This window comes from Gymnoscopelus braueri (assembly GCF_963280865.1).
Source record: "Gymnoscopelus braueri genome assembly, chromosome: 4".
NCBI lineage: Eukaryota > Metazoa > Chordata > Actinopteri > Myctophiformes > Myctophidae > Gymnoscopelus > Gymnoscopelus braueri.
In genome coordinates this window covers 47922585-47948734 of record NC_137605.1, presented here as the reverse complement: position 1 = coordinate 47948734, position 26150 = coordinate 47922585, and the positions used below count along the sequence as shown (strand labels likewise).

The 26150-nt window shown below is 42.0% G+C and overlaps 1 protein-coding gene across 3 annotated transcripts in view; it reads right to left on the bottom strand.

Annotated features, from left to right (window-relative positions):
* rims2a (regulating synaptic membrane exocytosis 2a) overlaps window positions 1–26150 on the bottom strand; it is a gene marked incomplete at its 3' end in the record, with an annotated part of 136647 nt that overhangs the window by 48940 nt on the left and 61557 nt on the right. Inside the window, exons 17-21 of one of the 3 annotated variants that reach the window (XM_080426402.1) lie at window positions 24935–25041; window positions 24183–24215; window positions 5638–5735; window positions 1665–1831; window positions 404–640 (exon numbers count right to left, since the gene is read on the bottom strand). In XM_080426402.1, coding sequence (XP_080282528.1) covers window positions 404–640; window positions 1665–1831; window positions 5638–5735; window positions 24183–24215; window positions 24935–25041 — 642 coding nt within the window. The remainder of the gene's footprint in view (window positions 1–403; window positions 641–1664; window positions 1832–5637; window positions 5736–24182; window positions 24216–24934; window positions 25042–26150) is intronic. The other 2 variants (XM_080426403.1, XM_080426404.1) reach the window with 2 other exon arrangements.

Genomic DNA, 26150 nt, shown 5'->3' with positions numbered 1-26150 from the left:
ATCTATAAGCGATTCATTCCAACAAATGTTTGTAATCATTTTGTTTTCACAATTAAATAAGATTCTGCATTCATAACACATTTTCAATATTAGATTACACTCAAAGGTGATGGGACAGTTGGTAGGAGTGTCTCGGGGTACGGGGGGGGGGGGGGGGGTTTCACAAAGGAAAGGCCCAAACGCCCGAAAGGCACTTTTTTTTTTCTCTAGTTGATAGTAACTGGGGCCACATTTACATCATAAAAGGTTGGAGAAAGGAGGATAGGATCACGATCACCACACTGTCATTAGTGGAACTGCGGGGAAGTCAGCAGATGAGGATGCAGGACAGCTCCATGTTATTGTTAGTCAGAGTCTAACGGTCACAGATCACCACACATGGTGATGTTTTTTTTTTTTTTACCTGAGGTCGGTCTCAGAGACAGAGATATTCCTCTGGTACAAGTCCTCTTCAGCCTCCACCATATGATCCTGCTGCTCCCTCTCTCTGTCCCCCTTTCCCCCTGATTCTGTCCCCTCCTGCCCTCCATCTTGTTTGCTAGCCTTCCTGCCTTCCCCCCCTCCTGCTGCCTCCTCCTCCTCTAGCACCTCCCCTAACTGCTCCTCGCCCTCTCGAGACTGGCTCCTGGATCGTAATTGTCTGTGAGGAGGACGGAGACAGAAGCGGCACACAGCGTGCACAGCGACAGCGCATGCAAGAAGCAGAAAGGAAAACATAAAAAATAAAGCATCAATGACATGAGCTGTGCGAGAAAAAGACAGACGTGAGTGCAGCCCAAATAAGCACAGCCGAAAAACAGAAATGTGGGACTTACAGTAAAAGCACAGTGCAAAAATAATTCTCAATATGTTTACATATATGAGACGAGCAGAGAACAGGTGCACAATGTGTTTTACTGTATGTGTTGTCAGTAACGGACAAACAGCTCCAACCTGGAAAGGCTAGAGTTCATCATTTGGCTCCGGTCGTTTCTAGTCAGAGCCAAACCAGAACTCAAACAGACTGAAGAAATGACACCCGTCGCTACTAGCAGGTGCATTTCTCTCTTTGGGTTAACCGAGTGCAGACAGTTTCAAATAATTGAACAGTGGTGGAAAGTAACTAAGTACATTTACTTATTTTTTTGGTATTATATATATACATTTTTTTTATATATATATACTTTACTTGAGTATTTCCAATTTCTTACTTATACTTCTACTCTACGAGTTACTTTGTAGATTTTGATTATTATTTCAAAACCTACGTTAACCAATTCAGCTCTGCATACATTTCGGCCATTTGAAAATAGCGGATCTACAAGCCCACAGCTTGTAGATCGGCTATTTTCAAAAGATTTGTATACAGGAAAACTTAAAATGGGACATTCTGCATAATGAGTACTTTTACTTTTGGTACTTAAAGTACATTTTTATGCCAATACTTTTGTACTTTTACTCAAGAAAACTTTTAATTCCGGACGTTTACTTATTAATGATACTTTTACTTAAGTAAAGCAATTGAGTACTCCACCACTGGAATTGAAAATGTCTGGACGAGGTAACACACGCACAGAAAGACAGACCGATGGCTCGGAGGGTTTGCCCATGCCTGATAAGACCTGTTTGTGGGGGTTTAAAGGAGGGTTTCACATGTCCTCTAATGTGTGTGTAGATCAGCCTACCGGATCTTGCGGTTTCCTTGCGGCCGTTCCGATTGGACAGATATGTAGCTCGTGCTGCTGAATCGAGAGGCGCTACTGGTTCTCGACACAGCGGACACGTCGCTTACATCGCTGTCTGAGGACTTGGCCGACAGGTTGTCTGAACCCCGGGGATCTCTTCCTGAACGCTGCAGACAGAGAGACAAACCAATCAGAATATATAGAGGTTTACCATCATATTGAGGCCATGCCATTCATAATATTTGATTTATTTTCCTTGTGGTTCCTGAGAACAAATATGATATACTGTACATAAATATCTACTAATGCATACAGCACATTCTGAGCATGTGGCAAAGACGAAAGAAAAACAAAAAAAATAAATTTGCCAGAAGCCTTAAGCCCCTTACACACCGGGGGGCAAATTTCTCATGCGAATAATACGTTTTTTTTAAAAAACCTTATAAAGTCAATGCAAGCTTACATGGAGCGAAAAAGCGAAGCGAAAAAGCGTCTTTTATTCGGAACGAGTCCGAATTTTGCGTATATTTGCATATTCGCCGGTGTGTAATAACCTTTAGGATGGCTGAAATGCCTTTTGCTCTCTTGTGGTTACAAGAAGTGGCTACTCCAGATTTATTTGTGGAAAAACTAATAAAGAAGATGCGGGCATATAAGGGGATTAAATTCTTTGTTCTGATTAAAGAAGTCCGATAACAGTGACCAGATTGTATCCATGTCATGAAAAGACATGTTCAAGACAAAATGATCCAACTAAACGTCTAGGAATTTGTGAGGCTTACTTTTTATGACTCTGGAGGAGGAGTGTCGACAGAATAAAATCCTCAGTGTCAACTTAGTGTAAATGGACCCATAAGGTAACGTATGTAGCTATAGGTCGAATTAAACAGGACCTAGACAGGTCTAAACATGGTCTATATTTGAGTTATGTATATATATCTTTTAAAGCAGATGTGTATTTAGTAGAGGTGTGGAAAATAATCGACTCTAAATAATCGACTCTAAAGTCAATGCAAGCGTACATGGCGCGAAAAAGCGGAAAAGCGAAGCGAAAAAGCGTCTTTTAATTATTCGGAACGAGTCCGAATTTTGCGTATATTCGCCACATTCGCCGGTGTGTAAGGACCTTACGATGCATCGTGATTTGGGCGTTGATGATTCTGCATGGATGCACTGATGTGACATAATCGATTATAACCTATTAATGTTTACTGTTGATTTGCCAGCCTCAGTTGGCCAATAAAGTTGTGAAGATACAATGGGCCCGATTCACTAAGCTGGTCGTAAATAACGTGTAAATAAAGTGACTAAAGGAGGGTGGATTTTCTCTAAGCAAAGACCGACGTGCAATTCACAAACGGGTGTGTACATCCCCCAAATATGCAGATCACAGTTGTTTCTCATTTTTGCCTGAAGGTCAGAGGCGCGTTCATGTGGAAGATCATTTGCATTGCTCCACGCCCCATTTAAGACCATAAAAGGCAACCGGAAACAGACGAAAAACCTACGCGACTCTCCAAAAGGGACAGATCTACAATCTTATAACGCGGCGCGAATGAACGTTTATAAAGTAAATAGCCGACTCTCACGTGTAATGAGAATAAGACGTTTGTTTACAAACTTGGAATGGACATTATATAAGCCCTTTCTACAGAACATCGCTCACTCACCTCAGCCGAGGTAAAAAGATGATGCTGCTGGAATATCCGATCATTTTGATCAGAGCTTTATTGATTACTGAGGGCATTCTGTCCTTTGGACGAACCCTCCACTCCGCTACATCGGAATTGGAAATGGAGTAATGTCTATGATATGCATTCAAGAAAGAAAGAATATTTTTTCTTTCATTTTTTAGATGTGTTGACAAATGTTGGGCATGTAAATATTTTATTTGAGGTTTGGCACTGTTGTAATTAATTTTTCATGGAGAATAAGGCATTGTAATGACATACGCAAGCTTTGGTTCCATCTAAGTCAGCCTCCAAGCAGACTTGAGAAAGAGCGAAGAATTCACCGACAATTAAAGATGAGTGAATCAGACTACTAATGTGGGAAGTTGCGTAAATTCCTTTACGTTCAAAATATGGGCGTAAACAGCTTAGTGAATCGGCCCAATGACTTCAGAGAGAAGGCAAGGGGCAAAGGCAAATAGCGCAGACAAAATAAGATGTTCTTCTCCCAGCTCCTTTTGGGTCATGGAATGTGTCAACTCAGTTGGGTTTTGATTGAGAATTGTTTTTTTCTCCTTTCTTATCTGGAGCAAGCGGTTCAAATAAATACTGAATGAATGTACCGTATATCCATCCATGGAGGAATGTTCGGCTGCACTTACTGTGACAGTAACTGTTGACATTGTGCTAATGCTTGATGGCAGCGGTACTTGAGCCAAAGTATAGATACTCCTGGTCAAATATTACTTGTGAAAGTTTCTTTGTCAAATTAGTACTAGAGTTAAAGTACTAGAGTACTTAAATATTCTAAATTCTAAAAGATTTTCCAAAAAATCTATCAATAGTGAAAATAGCAGATGTACAAGCTCACAACAGGTCACATTGCGGCGCGTTGTAAGCTTGTAGATTGTTTTTGACAAGTAGATCGGCTATTTTCACTATTTGAAATAGGGCTTAAGTGGTTAATTCATAATGATAACTTATTCCCTTCCTAAAAACTTTGTGGAGTCAAAAGTGCAATATTTGTCTTTGAAATGTAGTGCAGTGAAAGTCATACGTATCCAAAAATACAAATACTCAAGTAAAGTACGGATACAGTACTCAAGTAAAATGCACTTTGTTACTGTCCACCACTGCAAATAAATAATGAATGAATGAAAGTGTATATCCATCCATGGAGGAATGTTCACTTGGACTGAGTCTTACAGTAAGTGTTGACATTGTACCAATGCTTGATGGTAAAGCGTCAGAGTTGTATAAGAATAGAGCAGTACTCTGTCACTGACACTTCAATAGCAAACAAAGCACGCTAACCTGCTTCTTTTTATAGACTACTAACAAACAGCACCTCTGCTCCGAGGCCAATAGTTCTCATTCCACTGACATAAAAGGAAGGCAGGCACAGACATCCTTTGTCTTATATGGTTTGGCCCAGACTCCACAGAGGCACCAGGCTTTAAGCCTGCGCTTGGCTTTAGCACTTCATTTTAACAGCGGTATAGTAAACACTGGCCCCTGGAGATGATCACTGCTGCATTCCATCATGAATTGACATGGAGACGTACGTATATATAATTAAACTGAGTTGAGTCAGTGTGTATGTGTCAGTGTATTTCTATGGACCTGTCTGGATTTAGTACGTTATGTCTACATGGAACACTCAAGTACTGCCCGTACCGGATCACACAGTACATACTAGGGCTGGGTAAAATAAACAAAAATTTAGAACCAATAAACAGTCTTAATTCATGTAGGTTAATTCAGAGGCAGTTCTTTCTTTTTTATATATATAATTTGTTTCATTTCTAATATATCAATTAATCGATATGAAAAAATTCTAATAGCTTTTTATATAATCAACTAAATTGATCTGTCTGATTAAAGGACGACTTCACCCATTTTCAACCTATCTTCATATAATTGGGATCCAATGATATGAAGATAGGTTGAAAGTGGAAGAAGTCCTTTAACCACTTAACCCTGTATTATGCTTTGTTGTACAATGGTAGCGTGAAAAATAGAGAAAATCTAGACGATCTAGAGACGATCTACAAGCTCACAACATGCAGCGATGAGACACGTTGTGATCTTCTAGATCTTTTGTTTTACTGTACTGCTGTACTGCTTTAAAACTGCTAATACAGTATTCAATATTCAAGCTAGTTTCAATAATAAAATAATAATAATCATTAATCATAATCAAGTTTGAAATAATTGTGATATCGATTTGAAGTCATATCGCCCAGCCCGCACATTATATACCATTACAGTACAGTAAACATACAGTAGTAGGTGTGGTTTACCTTGTAGTCTTGCTCTAGTCTGGAGTCCGAGCCTGCACCTTGCTTGTATTTATTCATCTTCATTTTCATCTGCCTGGTCCTTTCGTCCACATCCAGACCTGAGCAGAGAGACAGAGAGCTGTCAGAGAATGGACGAGGCCATGATGAAAAGAAAAGACTAACAGAGGTACAAGGTTTTAGAGAGAGAAAGACAAACGTCTGTGGAGCTATGATCTATGAGCTGGGACATAGACAGAGTCAAATGGAAGAAGCTGAATGCGGGCGGAACTTGGAAATGGTTGGCTATCAACAAACAAGCAAAAAAGAAAAACAATGAGAAAAACCAACCAGGGGCTCAAAAGGGGGGGAAATAAGTAAATACTGTACTAAAACAGTACTGGTGGTGCTTCTAGGATCAGCGGGAATTAAAAACACTTTATTGCAGCAAAAAAGGCTTTTTAGTTTTACTTTATCTTCTCCTGTTTTTTTTTTAGTGCTCGGATCTCTTCTTTGTTTCTTCAAGCATCAAGTCGTCCCTGGCTGCCAGAGGCAGCCAGGGATCATTGCTCCATTGGTTTAAACAGCCATAACTCCAGTTCCCAGTATGCTAAATGATTTAGAATTGGTAGGTGGTCTTACGGGACGGGCTGTAATTGCTGAAGCCCCACCCTCTCTGCTTTCCTATTGGCTGGGGTTTAAACAGCCATAACTCCAGTTCCCAGCATGCTACAGGCTCCAAACTTGGTGGGTGGTCCCAAAGAGTTCCAATTTCATAAACAATGACCACCTCTGGTTTTCCCTTCCTACTTCCAGTTTGTCGGATTGCCTTGAAACTTCACCCACACACTCTCTGAGGGATGTGGAGGTCAATGGTGCAACCCGGAAGTGGATCTGCTCACTTCCGGTTTTACCAGGAAGTGGTCGTAGACCCTACCTCCCGAACAGGTACACAGGTATGACAGCGGACATGGGTGCTGCAAGTGCATCGCATCGCTGCTCGGCAGCAGTGTTATAGCAGTGTTTAACACTTCAAATGGCCATACTTCTGTGACCATTGCTGTTATCAGCGCAACATAGGACTAGGTTTGAAGGCCGCATTGAAGGCTATGCGGCCTGAAAATCTAGTATAATATAATTGTAAAGGTTCGACCAGATGCAAAAAACTATAATCAATTGGTTATCCTCAGTTCTCAATATAGTTTCTCGGATCTTTAGCTATCCTCTGGGCCTTATCATATGAAAATATGAAATATGTAATATCATGTGAAAACAATTGAATAATGAGTTTCTATAGACTTTCCAGTCATTTGACCACGATTTGGTTTACAAAACAATTCTACTATCTTGTAATAAAAACCGTTTTTTATTACTTGTTTTGACATGTCTGTAAAGCACTTTGGAACATTGTTTAGAAAAGCGCTATACAAATAAAATCATTATCATTATCATTATCATTACTAATTTGCCTACTCCATCTGTCTCTGGCCTCTCTGAAAGAGTTGCAAAAATAGATGCAAAATTAGAAGAAGTTCATTTAAGCAATATCACTGTGCTAAGTAGGCTACTATCAGCACAGAGCATGATTCAGTCATAGGCACAAAGCCACAAGCAGAACATTTTGTGATATTTCATTCAGTTACATTATACTATAAACTATTTATCAAGTAATGGGATACAGTTTATGCTTTTGTTGTATACCTGCCTTCGCCAATAGCCCATTCAGGAATCCATCAACAAAAATGTTGCTAAGCAACATAGAAACAGTCAGCCCTGCCTGAGTGGGTAAACGTGTGTGTGTGTGTGTGTGTGTGTGTGTGTGTGTGTGTGTGTGTGTGTGTGTGTGTGTGTGTGTGTGTGTGTGTGTGTGTGTGTGTGTGTGCGTGCGTGCGTGCGTGCGTGCGTGCGTGCGTGCGTGCGTGCGTGCGAGTGTGGCATATTATTACATAACGGAGTATTAAACTAGTAAAAAGTTTCAGTGCTGTTGTATTGTACTCATGTATTTCCTCTTCTCCAATCAAATGACTCGCCCAGAACTGTTGTATGAGAGCATGAGATAATCATGAGATTCATCTAGATTGTTCGAATCACATCCTGAACTGGACTTGAATTCCATTACTGAGCTTCAACAGTTCTATTTTCAGGTCATTATGCAGAGCTAAAAAACAAAAACCCATTCCCAACACAACAACAAACCATAACCTTGTGCCACAGACACAATCACAAGCATCTGACCATGAACACATTCTAGCTTCTTTGATATGAAGAAAGGCAAAATAATAATAATAACTAGAGGTTTGGGCCGTTTTGCGGCCCTCACATCTAGGCCTGATCAAAAGATACTGCAGCCAGAAAAAAAGGAAAGCTGCAGTGGCTAAAATGTTAGGATGTAGTAGGAAATTTAGTTTTTTATATATTATAGCCAGAGCTCTGATCAACAGTCCGGGGCAAGTTTCGGGCAAGTGGAGTGTTCGTGTGTTGACCAACCCCTGACACATTTTGGAGGTCATTTCAATTAAAGTAGTAGGATAACGACAAAAATATGATAATAAAATAAAATAATAACAATAAAAATCTGTATAACAACTTGCTTGTTTAATGTTTGGCTTGAAATATAAATTTCTTGGGATCGTAGAGATGTTTTAATCTGGAAAAACATATTTTCTTGATATTCTCTGTAAAAACCTTTGGCTAAAAACTTGATGTTTTTAATAATTCACAGTATTTATTACAAGCAGAGAGCCAGGGCCTTCAAAAAAGAAGCATTGGGAAAATGCTTCTAACTAGGCTAAAACACGACAAGGCTAAAACATGACTTTCCACAGTAAAACAGAGTTGCAATTTGATGTACAGCAACAGCTTTGCAAATCCAAAACAGTGTCCCTGCTCTGTAATATCTCAGTGATGTAAAGCTAATATGACTGATGTACCAGCATCTCCATTCTCTGGACCTGCTCTCTGTCTCTCTCTCTCTACTTTTGTGTTGTATGATAACTAACAATCTCTTCTCCTTCTTTCGGCTAATTCCCATCAGGGCTCGCCACCGCGGATCATCATCTGTTTCCATCTGTTTCTGTTCGCTGCATCTCCCTCAGTCACTCCACTCCTCTCTCACCGCATCCATAAACCTCCTCTTTGGCCTTCCTCTTCTCCTCTTGCAGCTCCATCTCCAGCATTCTTCAGCATCCTTCTCCCAATGTTCCCCTCATGCCTTCTCTGCACATGTCCAAACCATCTCAACCTCGCCTCTCTTGCTTTATCCCAAACCCTCTAAACTGTTGATCCTCTAATGTAGTAATTTCTGTATGATAACTAAAGATGGTGAATATATTCAATCATCAACACGCACGCACGCGCGCGCACACACACACACACACACACACACACACACACACACACACACACACACACACACACACACACACACACACACACACACACACACACACACACACACACACACACACACACACACACACACACACACACACACACACACACACGTTCAAATGCATACGCACACACATGCTCGCACACATATGCTCACGAGCAGGGTTGGGATGAACCCAAGAGTTGTCCATGGGAATATTGTATTTTTCGTCCCAAACTCCCTTACAGTTTTACACAATTGTTAACACACAAAAAGCGAAAATTCGGCACAATTTTCACAACCTTAACTTCATGTACTAATCGCTCCACCCAATTTGGCACTACTTCACACTCCCTTATCTGCATTAGACTCTGACTTTCCTTCTTTACACTCTGATGTCAATTACATTATCACCTTGTTGTCCAAACACTACACACAATGTTCAGTTGTTGCACACACTTCTCACATAAAATCTCAAAGCATCAATCTACAACACACCTTGTTGTCCAAACACTACACACAATGTTCAGTTGTTGCACACACTTCTCACGTAAAATCTCAAAGCATCAACCTAAAACACACAAATAGTCAAATCTCTAAACATTCAGGTCTGGTGAGCAATTTGCACCACCGGGCTGCTCCAGTGCGTGAGTGGTTCCAGGACCACCCACATTTTTCCGTTCTGTACCTTCGACCTTATTCTCCTTTCCTGAATCCCATTGAGGAGTTCTTTTGAGCTTGGAGGTGGAAGGTAAATGAACGGAACCCACAGAGCCGGGTCCCACTGCTCCAGGCCATGGAGGCTTGTGGCGACGTCACTGTTAGGGTGTGAATCTTCTGCTATCTCACGATTCGATTCGATTCCGATTCTTGGGGTCACGATTCCGATTCTTTTCCGATTTTTTCAAAACAAACGATTCTCGATTAGTAAAATATGTTTTTTTCCAAAATCAAAATCGTATTGTCATTATACAAAAATCGTAAAAATCAATTGCAGCCCTAGTCACTGTTGAGGTCTGTCAGGGCTTCATGCGCCACTCGAGGCGTTTCTTCCAACGCTGCTTGGACAGGGAGAACATTGCCTATGATGTGGATGAGGCCCTCTGGCCAGACATGAACCGGAGGCATGATGCCTAAATCATGTAGAGAAATAAAAACATTTTGGCTGCATATTTGTTTTGTTTTATGTTTGAAAAAAGTAGGCCTACACTGAGTCATTTTACAAAAGGAGAAATGGCTCATTCATTGTCATTGTCATTCATATGGTGTGTTCCATTTATATGATTGTGTTTTCAATTTTGCCCTGCAGTGTGCTGTAAATGCTTGGTAGTGTGCAGCACATGCTTAGTTGTGTGTACTGTAATGAATGATATGTGTGTGTCATTTGAAAATATGGCTGTGTGTACCAAATGAAAACACGAGTTCCATTTTGTGAACAGTTAAGAGATTTGATGGCAAAGAGTCATCTTGCAAAGGGAGTGTAGGGTTTAGCATTTTGTGTGTGAGGTTTTCAGTTTTGTGTGTGCAGTTTTGAGAAAGCCGTTATTGTTTTGAGAAACGTGTGTTAACAATTGTGAAAAACTGTAATGCAAACAGGCTGTAAACAGGCTTATATAAATACTAATACTGTGTAAAATACAGGGCATGTTTGTGTTTTGTGGTTAGGTAGGTTACACGCTCTATTCAGAAGATTTGGGACTGCTCCACGTTTTGGTGGCTGAACAGAAGGTTAACCACATGACCCCTATAGCGTCCCTGTTCTGGGCATGTCACCATAGGTGAACATTTGGTGAACATAGGCAAACATGTAGAGCAGTGATTCTCAACCGGTGGGCCGGGGCCCACTGGTGGGCCTAGAGAGTATTTTTTGCCTTTTTATGCCTAATGTGAAGCACTTTGAATTGCCTTAACACATTAAGGCCGGGAACGCATCTGTGTCATTTTAGATTTCTTTGGCTATAAAAAAAAATAGCAGATATACAAGCTCATAGCGCGGCACCGAGTGCCGCGCTATGAGCTTGTAGATCTGCTATTTTTGAAAAATCGTGAAAATGTGTGCAAATCTTTCAATAAACATTTTTTAAGCGAACATTTGTAACTCAAATCTTTGCTTCTGGGGGGGGGATTTTTGTTTGATTATTTAAAATTGTAGAATAAATAGTGTATGAAAAGTCCTATATAAGTAAACTCACCTCACATAATAACTCATAAAATCCGAGTTCCAACTTCCAAGTACAGCAGCAGCTGACACAAACTGACACCATCAATTCGGAAATGTTGTTTTTTCCCTTTTTTTCTCCCAAGCTAAAACTTCATTCTGCAGCGTTCTACTATTTCGTATACCGTTCCTGTTTGCAACACTGGTTCCCGTAAATGTCTCAGCAGATTCATTTTTAGCAGCGTAATAATAATCACACAGTGTTTCTCCACAAGACCTGCTGTCGCAACAAACCAAACGTTGGCATTGTGCAGTGATGAACATGCTTACATGTAAGCACACACAGACTGTGCAGAGCGTGGCAAGAACAAATGAAACAGATACATAAATAAGTTGTTCTCAAAGTGGGGTCATCAAGGGGACCCTCAGGGTTCCTTGAGGGGGTTCAAAATGGACCTTTACAGGTCTGTAACTCTGCGAGTCTAACAACTGGAGCTAATTCCATTTGTACACTCTCATGTTATGGGTGGTCCTTGAAATAAAAAAATATAAACTCTGAGAAAAAACTAAATTTAAAGTCTGAGAAAAAATAAAATAAAATAAAATAAAATATAAGCCAGGAAGCATCCCCAATGGAACGACTGAGCTCAGTGAGCGACACGGTTAATGGAGGTGAGAGAGCAAGGAAAAGAGAGGAGAGTGGAGACAGTGGGGGGGAGGGGGGTGGGGGGAAACCAAGGAGGAAGTAGAACACTGGTTCTCAACGTCGGGTCCGGCGGCCACCAGGCGGTCCAGATCAACCTTTGTGGGTCTGTAACTCTGAGACTGTCCAAATGGACCCCGTAAGGACACTAATAGCTTAGTTCAGTGATTCCAAGGACCCCCAGTTTGATCTAATTAGACCACGGATCCCCATTTCTGTCTCTGGGACCCCCAATCTAAAATCCTCAGTATTAAATTTAACTCTCAGAGTTAAAGGTCCCTACACACTGGGATTTATTAACCTTATTTCATGTGATTTGCATTAATTTAAACTGCTCATTATGTTTTGAGAACATCCACATAGAATGCGAATATAATGCAGCGATAAAGCAACCTATTTATTTTTCAGGAAACAAGGTAGTTAAAAAATATATATATATATCCACCTTTATGAATGAGGCATCACCAAATTAATAGTTTTATGTGCATTTTCATATCGTTTTATGTGCGTCGCCCCTGCTGTGTAAGAACTCAAACAGACCCGTAGGGGTCCATTTGGACCGCCTGGTGCAGGGCCCTGGACCAGAGATTGAGAAACAGTGAAGCGAGAGAACAGTAATAGAGAAAAAGGAAAAAGGGGAAGAAGAAGAAGAAGAAGAAGAAGAAGAAGGGACAGACCTGAGTTCGTCCAACTGGGAGAGTCCGAGTCTTCTGGGGAGGATGTGACATCACACAATGGACAGACACACAGACAGAGGAGAGGAGATGGGAGTGAGAGGAGGCTCGGAGGGAGGGGGGGAGGGTGGGGGGGGGGGGAGACAGGGAGGACGGACGGGGTGACGGTGCCGTCACCCATGGACCACCCCAGGCAGGGTGGGGTGGGGCGGGGGGGGAGTCAAAGTGAGGAGGGGTGGGGTGGGTCAAGGATGGATAAAATGGGAGAGGGGGGCACAACACAACACCACAACAACAACAACAACAACAACAACAACAACAACAACAGCAACAACAACAACACGACACAACAGTGACAAAACAACAAGCACAAAGATACAGAAAGGAAATCATAGAATTACAACGCACAAAGTTCACCATGGGGCAGAGTGAGAAGTCACAAAAAGAGAGAAGGAATGGTGCGAAGAGGCTGGGAAGAGGCTGAGGTAAAAGATATCGCAGAGCCGTTATTATTAGAGAAGAGGAGAAGAGAAGAGAAGAGAAGAGGGGGAATGGTTGAGTTTCTGTGCTCTAAAGGAAAAGAGAGCTGAAACGGTAAAGATGTTAATGGTAGAAAAAGAGTATCGCGGAGCTGACAAAACCAGACAGAGAAAGCGTTAGGAACCTTTAGAGAGAGGGAGGAAGAAAAGGTGTGGTGTCACTCGAGTCTGCGTGGGACTACTGTGGGGAGACAGCCTGGAAAAAACAACTAAACAAACCAAAAACAGAAAAAAAGCACAGTGCAGCGAGGGAGGCAAAAGAGTAGAGCTGGCTTAAACTTGCAGAGTTTTAGCACACAGTTCAAACTCGAGAAAAAATAAGAGAAAAAAAAACGTAACCTTGATGTAGTTCAGTGAGTGCACGCACATGGGTTCATGCACAGTAACACACATATACAGTACATTTACATCAAACCAGCCATACAAAAGCCCTTTTTTCATGAGCCATGAAAGCAGGTTACGCAACCAATTAAGATCCACCGTGCTCCCGGCAATCTCTGCTGTTGCCTCCAATTACGTATTTTTCTCCACCACGTATTATTCATGTCCTTCCTTCCTTCCACTCGGTCAACAGAGAGCATGAAATACGCTGAGGAGGACTCGTTTTTTTTCTTCCTTGCTCTGCAAAGACGGTGAGGAGCCATCTTTCCATCACTTCCTGTCATTAATCAGTGGTGACCTGAAGGTTAGAGGTGACCGCTTCGATCCCCCCCGCCCCGGACTGGCAAAAAATTAATTGGGTGGGGAAGTGAATGGCCGGCGCTTACCCCTCCCCCAACACCGCTAAAGTGCCCTTGGCTTGAGCAAGGCACTGAACTGCTCCAGGGGAGCTGCTCTGTGGCCGACGATACAAGACTGTGGCTGTACTGGGCTGGGTTCCCAGGTTTTAATGCGTGTGTCTGTGTGTCTGTGATTGTGCAGGGCATTGCCGAAAAAGAGCATTCATGCTCAGCATACCTACTTATAGATTCATAGGGTACAAAATAAAAACAAAAACGAATCAAGCCACTGGCGTGTGTGTGTGTGTGTGTGTGTGATCCTCTATAAGACACAACCCTCCTGGAACCAACAGGAACGCAATTCAGTTCTGACGGTCAACAGATGGCAACGTTGGTAACGACTAACTAAGGGCACTCATCGCCCTTCTCACACAACTGACACTGCCCACTGTGCCCACACAGGGTGCTTCCTTCAGTCTATACAGCAGTGGTTCTGAGACTGTTTTACTTGCAGAGAACCCCCGTAACTCTGAGCGTATACAAATGGAACCAAATGGACCCTTAACGGATCCATTTGGTTCCACTTGTAGTGGTACCTGTAGTGGCGCTATAGAGTACCTTAGACCTGTAAGGGTTCATTTTACAACCCCCTCAAGGAATCCCGAGGGTCCCTGGACCCCCACTTTGACAGATCCACGGAACCACATCCGACAGACTGAGACTCACCCTCTCAGCTGTCAGATGTGGCTCCGGTACCGCGTAGCCCTGGCTGCTCGGGCACCACAACTGTACTTACTGTACGCACTTGAAGATGATTTGCATTCAGCTCAATGACTAATGCTACTGCTTTAGGTTAGAGTAATGAAGTGTCACATGAATCAAAGAGCATGTGGGAGACGTGTGACTCCTCCCGCCTTCGTCTCATTTCACAGTCAAGAGAGGAAGGAAGACACAAGCGCCAGCAAGTGATTTCTTGATTAGAGGGAGCCGCAGAGGTCAACTTGCTAAAAAAATCATATCATAATATTACGATGGAGGGGGGTTAATGTGTCGGAATAAATGAAACCAGACAAATTCAGACCACAAACTACACAGAAGTATAATTGTTAGATAGATAGGCCCGTATTACAGGGGATTATAAACAGTGATTCATAGGCATGTCATTATACGGCACAGAGTTTTCATGCATCCGCATACAATAAAATAATGCGGTCACATCTGTAATTAAAGTGTTCTGTATGATGACAGCTTTACATAGCGAAGAGGATAAGATCAACCATCAAACAGAATAGGCTTCAGACAGGCCAAATCCCCAGGACGCCATAAGAGAAAAGCTGCTGCTTCAGGGATGGGTTCCTGGCATTGCCAAATACGTATTCAAAACAATATCTCAAAGGAATATTAATAAGAGAGACCGCACCGCACAACTGTGGTGTCTCTCTTAAAACATCATGTACTTCTGTACATGATGTTTTAAGGTCTGATCATATGTTATCCCTGTGACTTTGTAACTTTGTAACTTAGATTCAGACTGACGAGTGTCAGTTGTTGCTGTTTGTTTGTACAGTTATATTGTATGTTGTTTTTTTGTTTTTGTTTGGTTTCGTTTGGACCCCAGGAAGACTAGATAATGGGGATCTAAATAAAGAATAAAGAAAATATGCATTTATTCATGGCTTAATCGCCACACTTAACTCAAGCACTGGACGGTGAATGCAAGTATAAAGGATGAATTCCCATGACTTTTGATACTTGAAACAGTAATAGAGGAAAATGAGTTGCCATTCTGTGTAATATAGGCTGGCTAGCTTTCAAGGTTTAATACATCCAGAATACATCCAGAATATAAAAACTGCAGTTCCAAAGCAATGTGCAGACTGGGTGACTGCACTTATTGAAGTCTTCACCTTTTCTAAAAACATTTCCTTAAGTGGCAAAACTTTACTTCTGTAATAGAAGTAAAAGTACATTGTCCCTTCATTTACCTATTCAAATGTGGGGAAATGTTCAGTACATCCACACACACACACACACACACACACACACACACACACACACACACACACACACACACACACACACACACACACACACACACACACACACACACACACACACACACACACACACACACACACACACACACACACACACACACACACAATGCATGCATTGAAAAAAGGTACCTGTATTATGTTACAGTACTACCCAACAGTTATGCGCAGGGAGCCCCCAATGGCACAAAACAAAACAAACAGTAGTGCTTGCCTTTTCACACCAACTACTAGTGTGTGTGTTCAGTAGAACATTGCTAATATACACACAGTCTGCAAAATTCAGCCATGGAGTTGTTCCGTCAGCGCTTTCTCTGCTACACACCTCTGAGTTATTCCTCCCTGATGGACCATAGGCGTTTAGTACTGAACGTCTGCTTCTGAGAGTTTTGCTTTGTGTAGGTCCAGTGGGTGTGTAGAGGTGAGCGTGTGTATGTGTGTGTGTGTGTGTGTGTGTGTGTGTGTGTGTGTGTGTGTGTGTGTGTGTGTGTGTGTGTGTGTGTGTGTGTGTGTGTGTGTGTGTGTGTGTGTGTGTGTGTGTGTGTGTGTGTGTGTGTGTGTGCAAGTGTGTGTGAGGGATAGACAGAGCAGCAAAGGAGGACAAATAACAAATAGCAGTAATAAACTGTGTACTTGAGTCTAAAAAAAAAGCATGTTGCTATATACAAGGCAACATCTAAAATGACACAGATGTTTTCCCAGATTGAAGGGTATAAGAACGTATAGGCTTTCCAGGTCTAAATGGGATAAGAGAGAGAGAGAGAGAGATGTTACGTAGTGTGGAAAGAAAGTGAGAAAGTAAGAGAAAAAAAAATAAAAATAAAAAGGGGAGAGGGAAAGTGGACACCATGGAGAAATAGACATAAATAACTTGGCAACAGTTCAACAGCAAGGCAAGTCTTGGCCACTTAAAGGCCTGTGAACAGGTTTTAACTCTGATGTCAGCGGATCAGTAGACCTCTAACACAAGTGAGTGGGAAGAGGTTGTCGTTGCATCACAATACGCAATTAGCTTTTAATGAAGCTAGCCTAGAAAGTGAGACGTGACTCTCATCCCAAGTCCTCATCAAGTAGTGCGGCCAGTAATAAGTCGCTAAGTGACATAACCGAGAAATCATTTGCACGGGGGTTGACGGTCGTCAACCCCCGTGTGTTCCCATGGAAACGTATTAAAATTGAGAACATTTTAAGGTAATTCTTGTAACAACGTGCACTCGTCTGTATCCAAGGCTAGCTAGCATACCGGCAACACAAACGAGACATGATTGGCATTAAATGCCAATCATGTCTCGTTTTATATAACTGGGGGTGGGGGGAGGGGGGATGTATATCACCACTCTGTAGAGAGCTGCATTGCACTGTTTCACAACGTCTACCTGACTGCGCTTTAAACCGTTCAGAAACATGTTGAAACTGATTAAATACGTATTACTGAACTTTAAGCAGAAGGTGGTTTGAATAACAACCATCACACCAGACCAATGCTGCACAGCTCACAGCACATTGCAAAGAAGGACAGACAAACAAAGAACAAAAGCAGGAGCATAATCCAAGACCAGAGGCAAAGGCCTGTTAGAGGAGTCGGCACACACAGTATACAGTCAACTTCACTCCCTGAATGACTGACCATGACCAAACCTGGACAATAAAATAGTGCATTATTGGTTTGTTGTTTTGTTAACGTTTCCATTATAACCACAACCATCCCTGAAGGGGGAGGTACTGTACGCCATACAAAACTGTATCTCATAAGAAAAAGCTCACAAGCTCGTAGCCCGGGAGCCAGTGAGCTTGTAGATTGGATATTTCCGAACATTTTTTAACATTTTGAAAGTGTAAGTTATATGTTCTGGTTTCCCAGAACTCATGGTTACCTCGTGAGCAGGGCTCAAATGAGGCTCTGAGAACCATATCTGGAACAGAGCCGTAGCGTATGTAAATTAATCCTGTGTTCATTTCACTTATGTAAATAAAGCATCAAACATAATGCTGGACTTTTGCTTTTAGTGTTTCTAGTTCCATCATCCAGGTATGGTCTTGGCTCCAGTGCAGTAGATAATAGAGTCCACACCAGCTATGAAAGGAGTCCACACCAGCTATGAAAGGAGTCCACACCAGCTATGAAAGGGCCAGAGCATAGCAGCTAGGCTGTCAGTCAGGAGTAGACTACTTTGGCGGAATATGTTCCTTTCTAAATGGATATACCCGTATGTGAGTTTATGAACAATCATCCTCCAACTGAAGCTGCACTGTAGGGAACCACAAGCCATCACATAATAATTATTGCTAATTGTTGAAGCGGCGATTATATGCATGTTCCTGCAGCTGAGGTCAGTGGCCAGGTGTTCGTAAACTCACCACGTGTACAACAGTACACAGGTATGGTGCATTAGAAACTTGTAATATTCCATCAAAGTGGAGGTATGTGGAGGTATGATTTTAGAATACACAATAAAGTCCTCAGTGTTTAATCTATCCATGTGCAACCCTTACGGGTCCATTTGGTTACATTGGTACACTGGTAAATGAACACTGAGGATTTGAGAGTGCATGTGTCCACACCAGACCAACCTGTCTCAGAGGGTTGTATGTGTGTTCCATCATCAGACAGGGAGCCATTGAGCCCTGGTTGCTGGTCCTCCCATGTCACCTCTATACGTGCACACCATAGAGACCCACACAAAGGGCACACAATGGGCGCACGCACACGCACACACACACACACACACACACACACACACACACACACACACACACACACACACAATCATGTATGAGGACACACATACGCAGAATGCACACGCATGCACAGTTGTTTACGGCAACATCACAAGCACAAAGATGCACTCGCAGACACACACACACACACACACTCACACTCACACACACACACACACACACACACACACACACACACACACACACACACACACACACACACACACAAACACACACACACACACACACCACTACAAGGTTCCAAAAACCTTGCTTTATCCGTATTTCTAATATTAAATCCTCTACTAAAGACACAAAACAAAACACAGCTGCGATTTTTTTCTCTCCTTTACCATAATGAAAAAAAATGCAGGTTTTACTTTTAATCATTGTACACTGTTCCTTCACAGTGGAAAACAGATGTTTGCCATTTCAGCACTCCTCTTGTGGACAGCTCCCTATCAAATATTGTGAACTTTGCTCCATCTACTGGCCAATTGAGGTAACAGTCAGTCAGGGTTGGTAAAAATGGTTATGCACAGCACAGTTAATAGTATGAACTGTGCTGTTAACAGTGCAGACCTGCCAACACTCACCGAATTTAGCAGGAAACTCCAGAATGTTTACCCTTTCTGCTGCTGTACTCCTAAATTATAATTTCTGAAAATATCCTGATTTTCGGCCCTAACCCAGAAGCAAAGTGAGCATGCACAATGGGTGTGCCTGATATGCAGGCCGGGCCATAAATGTTAATTTGCGCTGTTTGTACACTAGATTTAGCAGTTGCTGTATTAACTATTAATACAGCAAAGATAATTATGTGCAAAATCTAGTGTAAGTTCGGCATAGTTGTTACTGTGATGTAAAACAGGTGAGCAAATTTCATTCCTAATATTTGACAAACAATTGGCGAGGATCTCTTAACTATAGTCACAAGAAATTCTTAAGAACACACCCTACATACAGTACATGTACTGTAGGAGCATGGGGGGTAGAAGGGTCCAATAGTCCATGTCTGACCCAAATGATTGGCAATTCCACAATGAAAATGGAGAGCTCTGTCATTATCAAACACAGAGGGATGGGGGAAATTAACGTCCAGATTACGTCTAGACGTCTAGATTATAAGGGAGCTGAGGTTGTGCATGGCCTGGGGTGGGACAGCATATATATATATATATATATATACTGTATACACGAGAGATCACTCCCTCAGACAGCATCGGCTTGAGCCCCATCTCAGCACTCTAATTCACTCACTTTAATTTAACCACACAGGAATGAGCACGCTCATCATATAGAATAAAAAGTGTGCAGGGAGAGGCGGACATTGACTCCTACTGCACCGGCTTCTCCGGTCAAAATGGACCCTTACGGGTCTGAGTGTGCAAATGGACCCATTTGTACCCTCTAAGTAAGAGTTGCAGACCCACAAGGGTCCGTTTGGACCGCTGGTGGTCCCTGGACCAGACCTTGAGAACCCCTGTCCTGCTGCATATAAAAGAAGAAACCTCATGCATGTAGACCGTGGGTCTACGACTGTAGAACACCGCAACCAGCAAAAAGATCACACTATAGTCACACCGGAGGACTTGCCTTTTCTCCCATTTACAGGTGGGCCTTGTGCTTTTTCCTCACTGTCTGCTGGGAGGAGGGAGACAGATGGACGTTTATGATTCATTCACAAATCGCATTAATATGCAAATGTGCATGTGTGTAGTGTACTACACAACACAAACAAGATACACACCCACACCCACACAGATGCAACTCAACCCAGCAGCTCATAGAAACCTTTGTGTAAAACCTTTGTTTAAAAAAAAACTGTTAGGAATCTCATGGACCAAATGGTGTAACAGTTGAGAATAACTTAATAGTGAGTTGAATTGAGGCTCATGTTCAAATCGTTCAATCAGATAAAAAAAAGTAAAAAGTCACCTGCACGTATACTGTACCCATATGGACCCAATAATGACAGAATACATACACCCTCAAAAGAGAAAGAGTTTGGCATCTGAGGCAGCCTCGTACACACACACAATCTGCTGATGAATGCAGTTCTACAGCCATCAGTATGTCGAGTAACAGAACACAAGCCTTTACACACCGAGCAGAGCGCTCACATGACACAAACACGCCACACGGACAGATGGGAGAGAAGGAAGTGGAAGCCACAGGAAACGCCAATATCTGCCAAACCCGGCCTGGCCCAGTCATTCAGAACTACTCATGAATGTACTGCACATGAACACACATCTGACTCCAGTCCAGAGACCCTCCAAACCTCCGGGACACAGTTTATGGTTGAACGGATTTCAGTTTCAATTGTGAATGAATGCAGAACGTGTACACAGTAAAATCTTCAATGTTAATCTAACTCCAAGAGTGAACAAATGTAACCAAATACCACTTGGTTGCATTTGATCACTCTCTTGAGTTACAAATGGATACGTTTCAATGGTTGGAATTTGTGGTAGTGGTGGCCTAAAGGGTCCAGGTTTGATTAAGAATAACCACCACTCACCCTTCCCTCAACTCCGCTGAAGTGCCCTTGAGCAAGGCACTGAACCCCCAACGGCTCCAGTGGAGCTGTTGTTGTACTGGGCAGGTTTTGTGTCTGTGTATTTGTGCAGGGCATGACTGAAAAATAGCATTCGTGCTCCACATACCTACCCTTGGTAAATAAAAGGTAAAGGTACAGGTATGGTGTATTATAAACTAATAATATTCCATCAAAGTGAAGTATGATGGAATAATTCTGCACAATACTTGATAATACAGTTTCACTGTAGATAATACAGTTTTACTGTGTACCTTTTCTGGAGTGAGAATGAAACAGAACGAACAAACACAAGATACAGTGAAGGTTGCACACAGATTGCTGCCTGGGATTCCCATAAATAGCTGATAGGCCACGCTCAAAGTCTTCTCCCTGCGGTAACACACACACACACACCTGCTGGACTATTCTCAGATGGAGGGTCAACGGCCGCGAGCCCCGAGCCCGTTCCCTCTAAGGAATGGATGCAGACATGTGCAGACAGATAGCAAACAAGTTGATCATTAGGCATTAGGCACACATCACACGTTATGGCTGGAGTTCAAAGCACAGAAGAGAGGGAAGATATCAAGCATTTGGGATTTAACTATATTTATCAGCGCTTGAAATCAGCGAGGGGCAATAACGGATAACTGAGATCCTGCAGGACGATAAGTGAAGAGAACTCGTGCGCGCGCGTGGATGCACACACACACACACACACACACACACACACACACACACACACACACACACACACACACACACACACACACACACACACACACACACACACACACACACACACACACACACACACACACACACACACACACACACAGAGAGAGTTGCATTACGTAAGCTCAGTGTGACACAAAGGGAGGGCGCTTCAGCTCAGGGTCAGTTGAATACCTCCCCCCACTGTCCACACGTTGCCACTACCGCGTGAAACACACCGACACAGTGTAGAGGTGACATGCTAAAGTCAAGGAGACAGGGAGAGAGAGGAGAGAGAGAGAGAGAGAGAGAGAGAGAGAGAGAGAGAGAGAGAGAGAGAGTTATGAGAGACCAGGAAAAAAAAGGCCAGGGATAGGGGGGAAAAAAAGGAAAGACAAAGAGAGGGATAAAGAGATAGAGAGTGGGAAAGAGCTTAAAGAGGGATAAAAAGATGGGGATGATAAGTAAAAGGGGTGGGATTGAGAGGGATTGAGAAGGAGAGAGAAAGAGATGGAGAGAGAGAGAGAGGTTGGGGCTAGATCGGTGATTCTTCATTTCAAGGACCCCCAGTTTGATATGCATTAGGGCCACGGGCACGGACCCCTATTTTATACAGTTTTTTCCCCCTTCTCTGTTCTTATTTATTCTCTAGGATCCCAATCTACACTGTAGAGTCCTCAGTGTTCATTTAACTCCCGAGAGTGTACAAATGGAACCGAAAGGACCCGTAACACCATTTTTTTACACATTGGGTGGATTCTACTGTGCAGCTGCACGGCTCAGAGACTCAAAGTAGAGCATCATGAGCTCTGACAGTGATGAAAGACTTCTAGCAGTGAGCAGACAAGTTCTACGCCATCGCATGGCCCCCAGCCCCCCCCCCCCCCCACCCTTCTTCCACTTTCTCGCTCTCCTGGCCACTCCTTCCAATCACCACAAAGCTAATCCTTTCTTTCTTTCTTTCTTTCTTTCTTTTTTTCTTTCTGTCTTTCCTTCACGTCATCGTATCCGAGAAATGCTACTTTAGTTGCTTCCCATCGCGGTTGGCCTTACAGTATATGTGACACACCTTGTTAGAGCGAGTCAGAACATTTCAGGGTGGCTTTAAAAGGCGTTGTACTGTAAGTGATATTTTTTGGTTAAAACAGAACGTTTTTTTGTTAAAAAGTGTTTGTTCAGTAACAGGAGAGCTGCTCTTTAATAAACTGAAAATACATTTTCAGGTGGGTTGCCAGTTTCAGACAATCAGGAGAGAGAACCGATGTATCGCCTTCAATTTGACATTATTTCATATCCTGAAAAAGCATTTTCTGTTTAGAGCTGGAGAGAACAAACACTATATAGAACTATACTTGTTTTAACAATAAAATATCACTTACTGCACCTTTTAAAGTGGGACTAAGGATCAAACGGGAGATACACATTAATTACAATACATTAATTCATTGCCTTGAAGGCGTAGGAGGCCCAATCTACTCTGTGCAAATCTTTGTTTAAAACAAAGAGTTTACACTGTATGCATAAGAGCATTGGGCAAAGCTCTGAGGCCACCACTGTCTGTACTCATACTGGAACAAATATCTTACATTATTACAATGGTGTACAAAATCCAACGTCTTTACGTGAACTCATTCTACCAATGCGTCCCGCCCTTAAATGATCTTATATAGACCAAAATGATCTCGACAAAACCAACAATCATTTCAGGAGAAAACAGCAGTTACAGCTCACAGTACAAACACAGGGGGAGGTAACATTAAAGAGGGGAAACTGGTACAATCAACAGTCAAATCCACCAGTACGACTAATACTACTACAGTAACCATGACGTACAAGTAGGATGACACAGGACTTCTAGACTGCACGTTACACACAGATAGGGGTGCAACAGTTCAATCCAACTGAATCGAGTATAAACAATAATTGATCATTTTATAAAACAAATCGATTAATAACAATCCCTATTTTGGCCTTTGGCCTTAAAAAAAAAGCAAATAAATATAAAACAATTGTTAAAATAGCCATTCTACAAGCTCACAACGTTGTGAGCTTGTAGAATGGCTATTTTTGATTGATCATTGCTGTAGAAAAAGTAAAAAATATATACTTAAAAACACGCCTCTCGATTATTTGATTAATGGAAAAAGTAATCAATAGAATAATAATAATAATACTAATCGATGGTTGCAGCCCTATACACAGAAACAAGCTGCAACGGAGAGGGGGTTCAGGGAGTGTGGATGTTAGCTTTAGGCCCCTCACTGAACCCAACGGGCCTAGCTCCGTTGCAGACAGGTTTGAGCCTTTCAGAGTAAGGGACGGGTCAACCGGCACTCCCATATCTGATGAGACTAAACCCACAACGTTCAAGTACAGACCTTCGCAAGGCTCTGTTCCCTCGTCTCCATCTTCTGAGAGAGATAAATGGGGGGAGAGGAACCGAGTAGAGGTGTTACGAAATGGATATCAAAAAGGTCAACAAAACAAAAGACAACATTAAGGTGCCGTTCACACGAAGCACTATAACTATAACGATAACTAGAAACTATATCGTTCACCATTGTCTGAGTTATAGTTGAGGTGTTAGAACGATTTTTAAAACTATATATTTTTCAGAGCATCACTATAGTTGTAATGCTTGGTGCGTGAACAGACATAAACTGTCACTTTTCACTGAGCAAGGTTACAATATCATGTAAGCCTTTTCCAGGAAACACCCTGGTCACAATGAAACGTTGTTGTGACAAAGAACAAACAAGCGAAACAACCTCACACGTTCAATGATATGACCCCATATATAGCCTATTATTGAACGACATAAATGAACCAGTCAGACCTTCCCATTCAGTCAGAACAACTGACCAGGGGGGTCAGTAACAGCAACTGTGGGCAAACTAGATTTCTTGCTCAGGGATATGAGCCATATCTCATTGTAAGATCAAGTAACAGAAACATACCACTGCACTGAAATACGCTTCGTAGACAGGTCTGGCTTCAAAACAACAGAGGGAGGTCCTCAATCAAACACATAGCTTTTAAAGTCACTCTACATACCGTATATGGACACATCAACTGGAAAAATATAAAGCGCACAGTGTTTTTGTAAAAATAAATAAATGGGATGACTTACTTCTCCCCTTCTCTGGTGGCGGAAGCATCGGTAGTTGTCGACCTCGTCTGCTGGACGTAGGGGTTCCGGCGGGGCTGGTTTGGACCGATCCACTACGAGGATGGGCCCTGTTGGACACAGAGCAGCGTGAACCCAGTGAGAATTACATCAGGATAGTTGTGAATGTAGGTCTCCGGGTCTTGACGTAAAACAAAAAATGCAAAAATTATGAAAATAATCAACCTAAAAGCTCACAACGTGTCACGATGCAATGCGTTTTTTAGGGTTATTTTCACTATTTTTTTAAAATATTTTTTTAACACTGTTGTGCAATGAAGTATAAAATAACGCTTAAGTGCTTAATTGATTTGTAGATATATAAACAAAACACGCTTCTCGATTGAATAATCACTAAGAAGATCATCAATAGTTGCAACCCTGAAAGAAACATTGATTTAAAATGAGGAAATAAAAACCAGGTAGAGTTGCTGTGATCAGGGGACTATAATTGCTCAATAATGTGTGACATTATCCACTCGTCTAGGGATTGGATGATAAGGGGATTGGTGATAAACCACAGACTGAGAGAGGATTATGTCAGTTATTCATACTGTATGTCGGTTCACATACTGTATGTGTAATCGTGCAATCATTGTCATGCTCAGCGGGAGCTGCTCTTATTATTTAGCATCAGAGGAAGCTGATACTGCAGCACTGGTAGATCCATTCGATCTATAGGTATTCATAATGGTAATCTATAGACCCACTATAGTGCTGTATATAAAATGTACTCATTTAAATTCACATTCAGTAGTTTCATAGGCTTTGAGTTGAGCATGTGCTGCGTGGTGAGCGTTTTGTGTGTTTAACACTGTTCACACGTAGCTGCATTTTGCAATATGCATATGGGTGCAGACACACACATTAAAGCATGTGTTAGCAAAAGTGTGACATTGTTCAACTGATTTAAATGTGATTATGGAATGAGGTAGAGTTCAACATCTCAGCGCAGACCCTACTGACTTCAAGTCTGGTATAATTCATCTCCAAATGAATTATATAAACATTGAACAAAAAGTTCAGAAATTTGTGTTTGTTTGGTAGATGTCTCTGTTGAAACAAGGTTATTTGGTGATAACTAGCTTTCGAACAGAATACAAGTTATTGACAAGAAGCATCGTTACAACAGAGACAGTAATCTACCAAAAGTGTACAATGCACATTAGCGATGGTATTT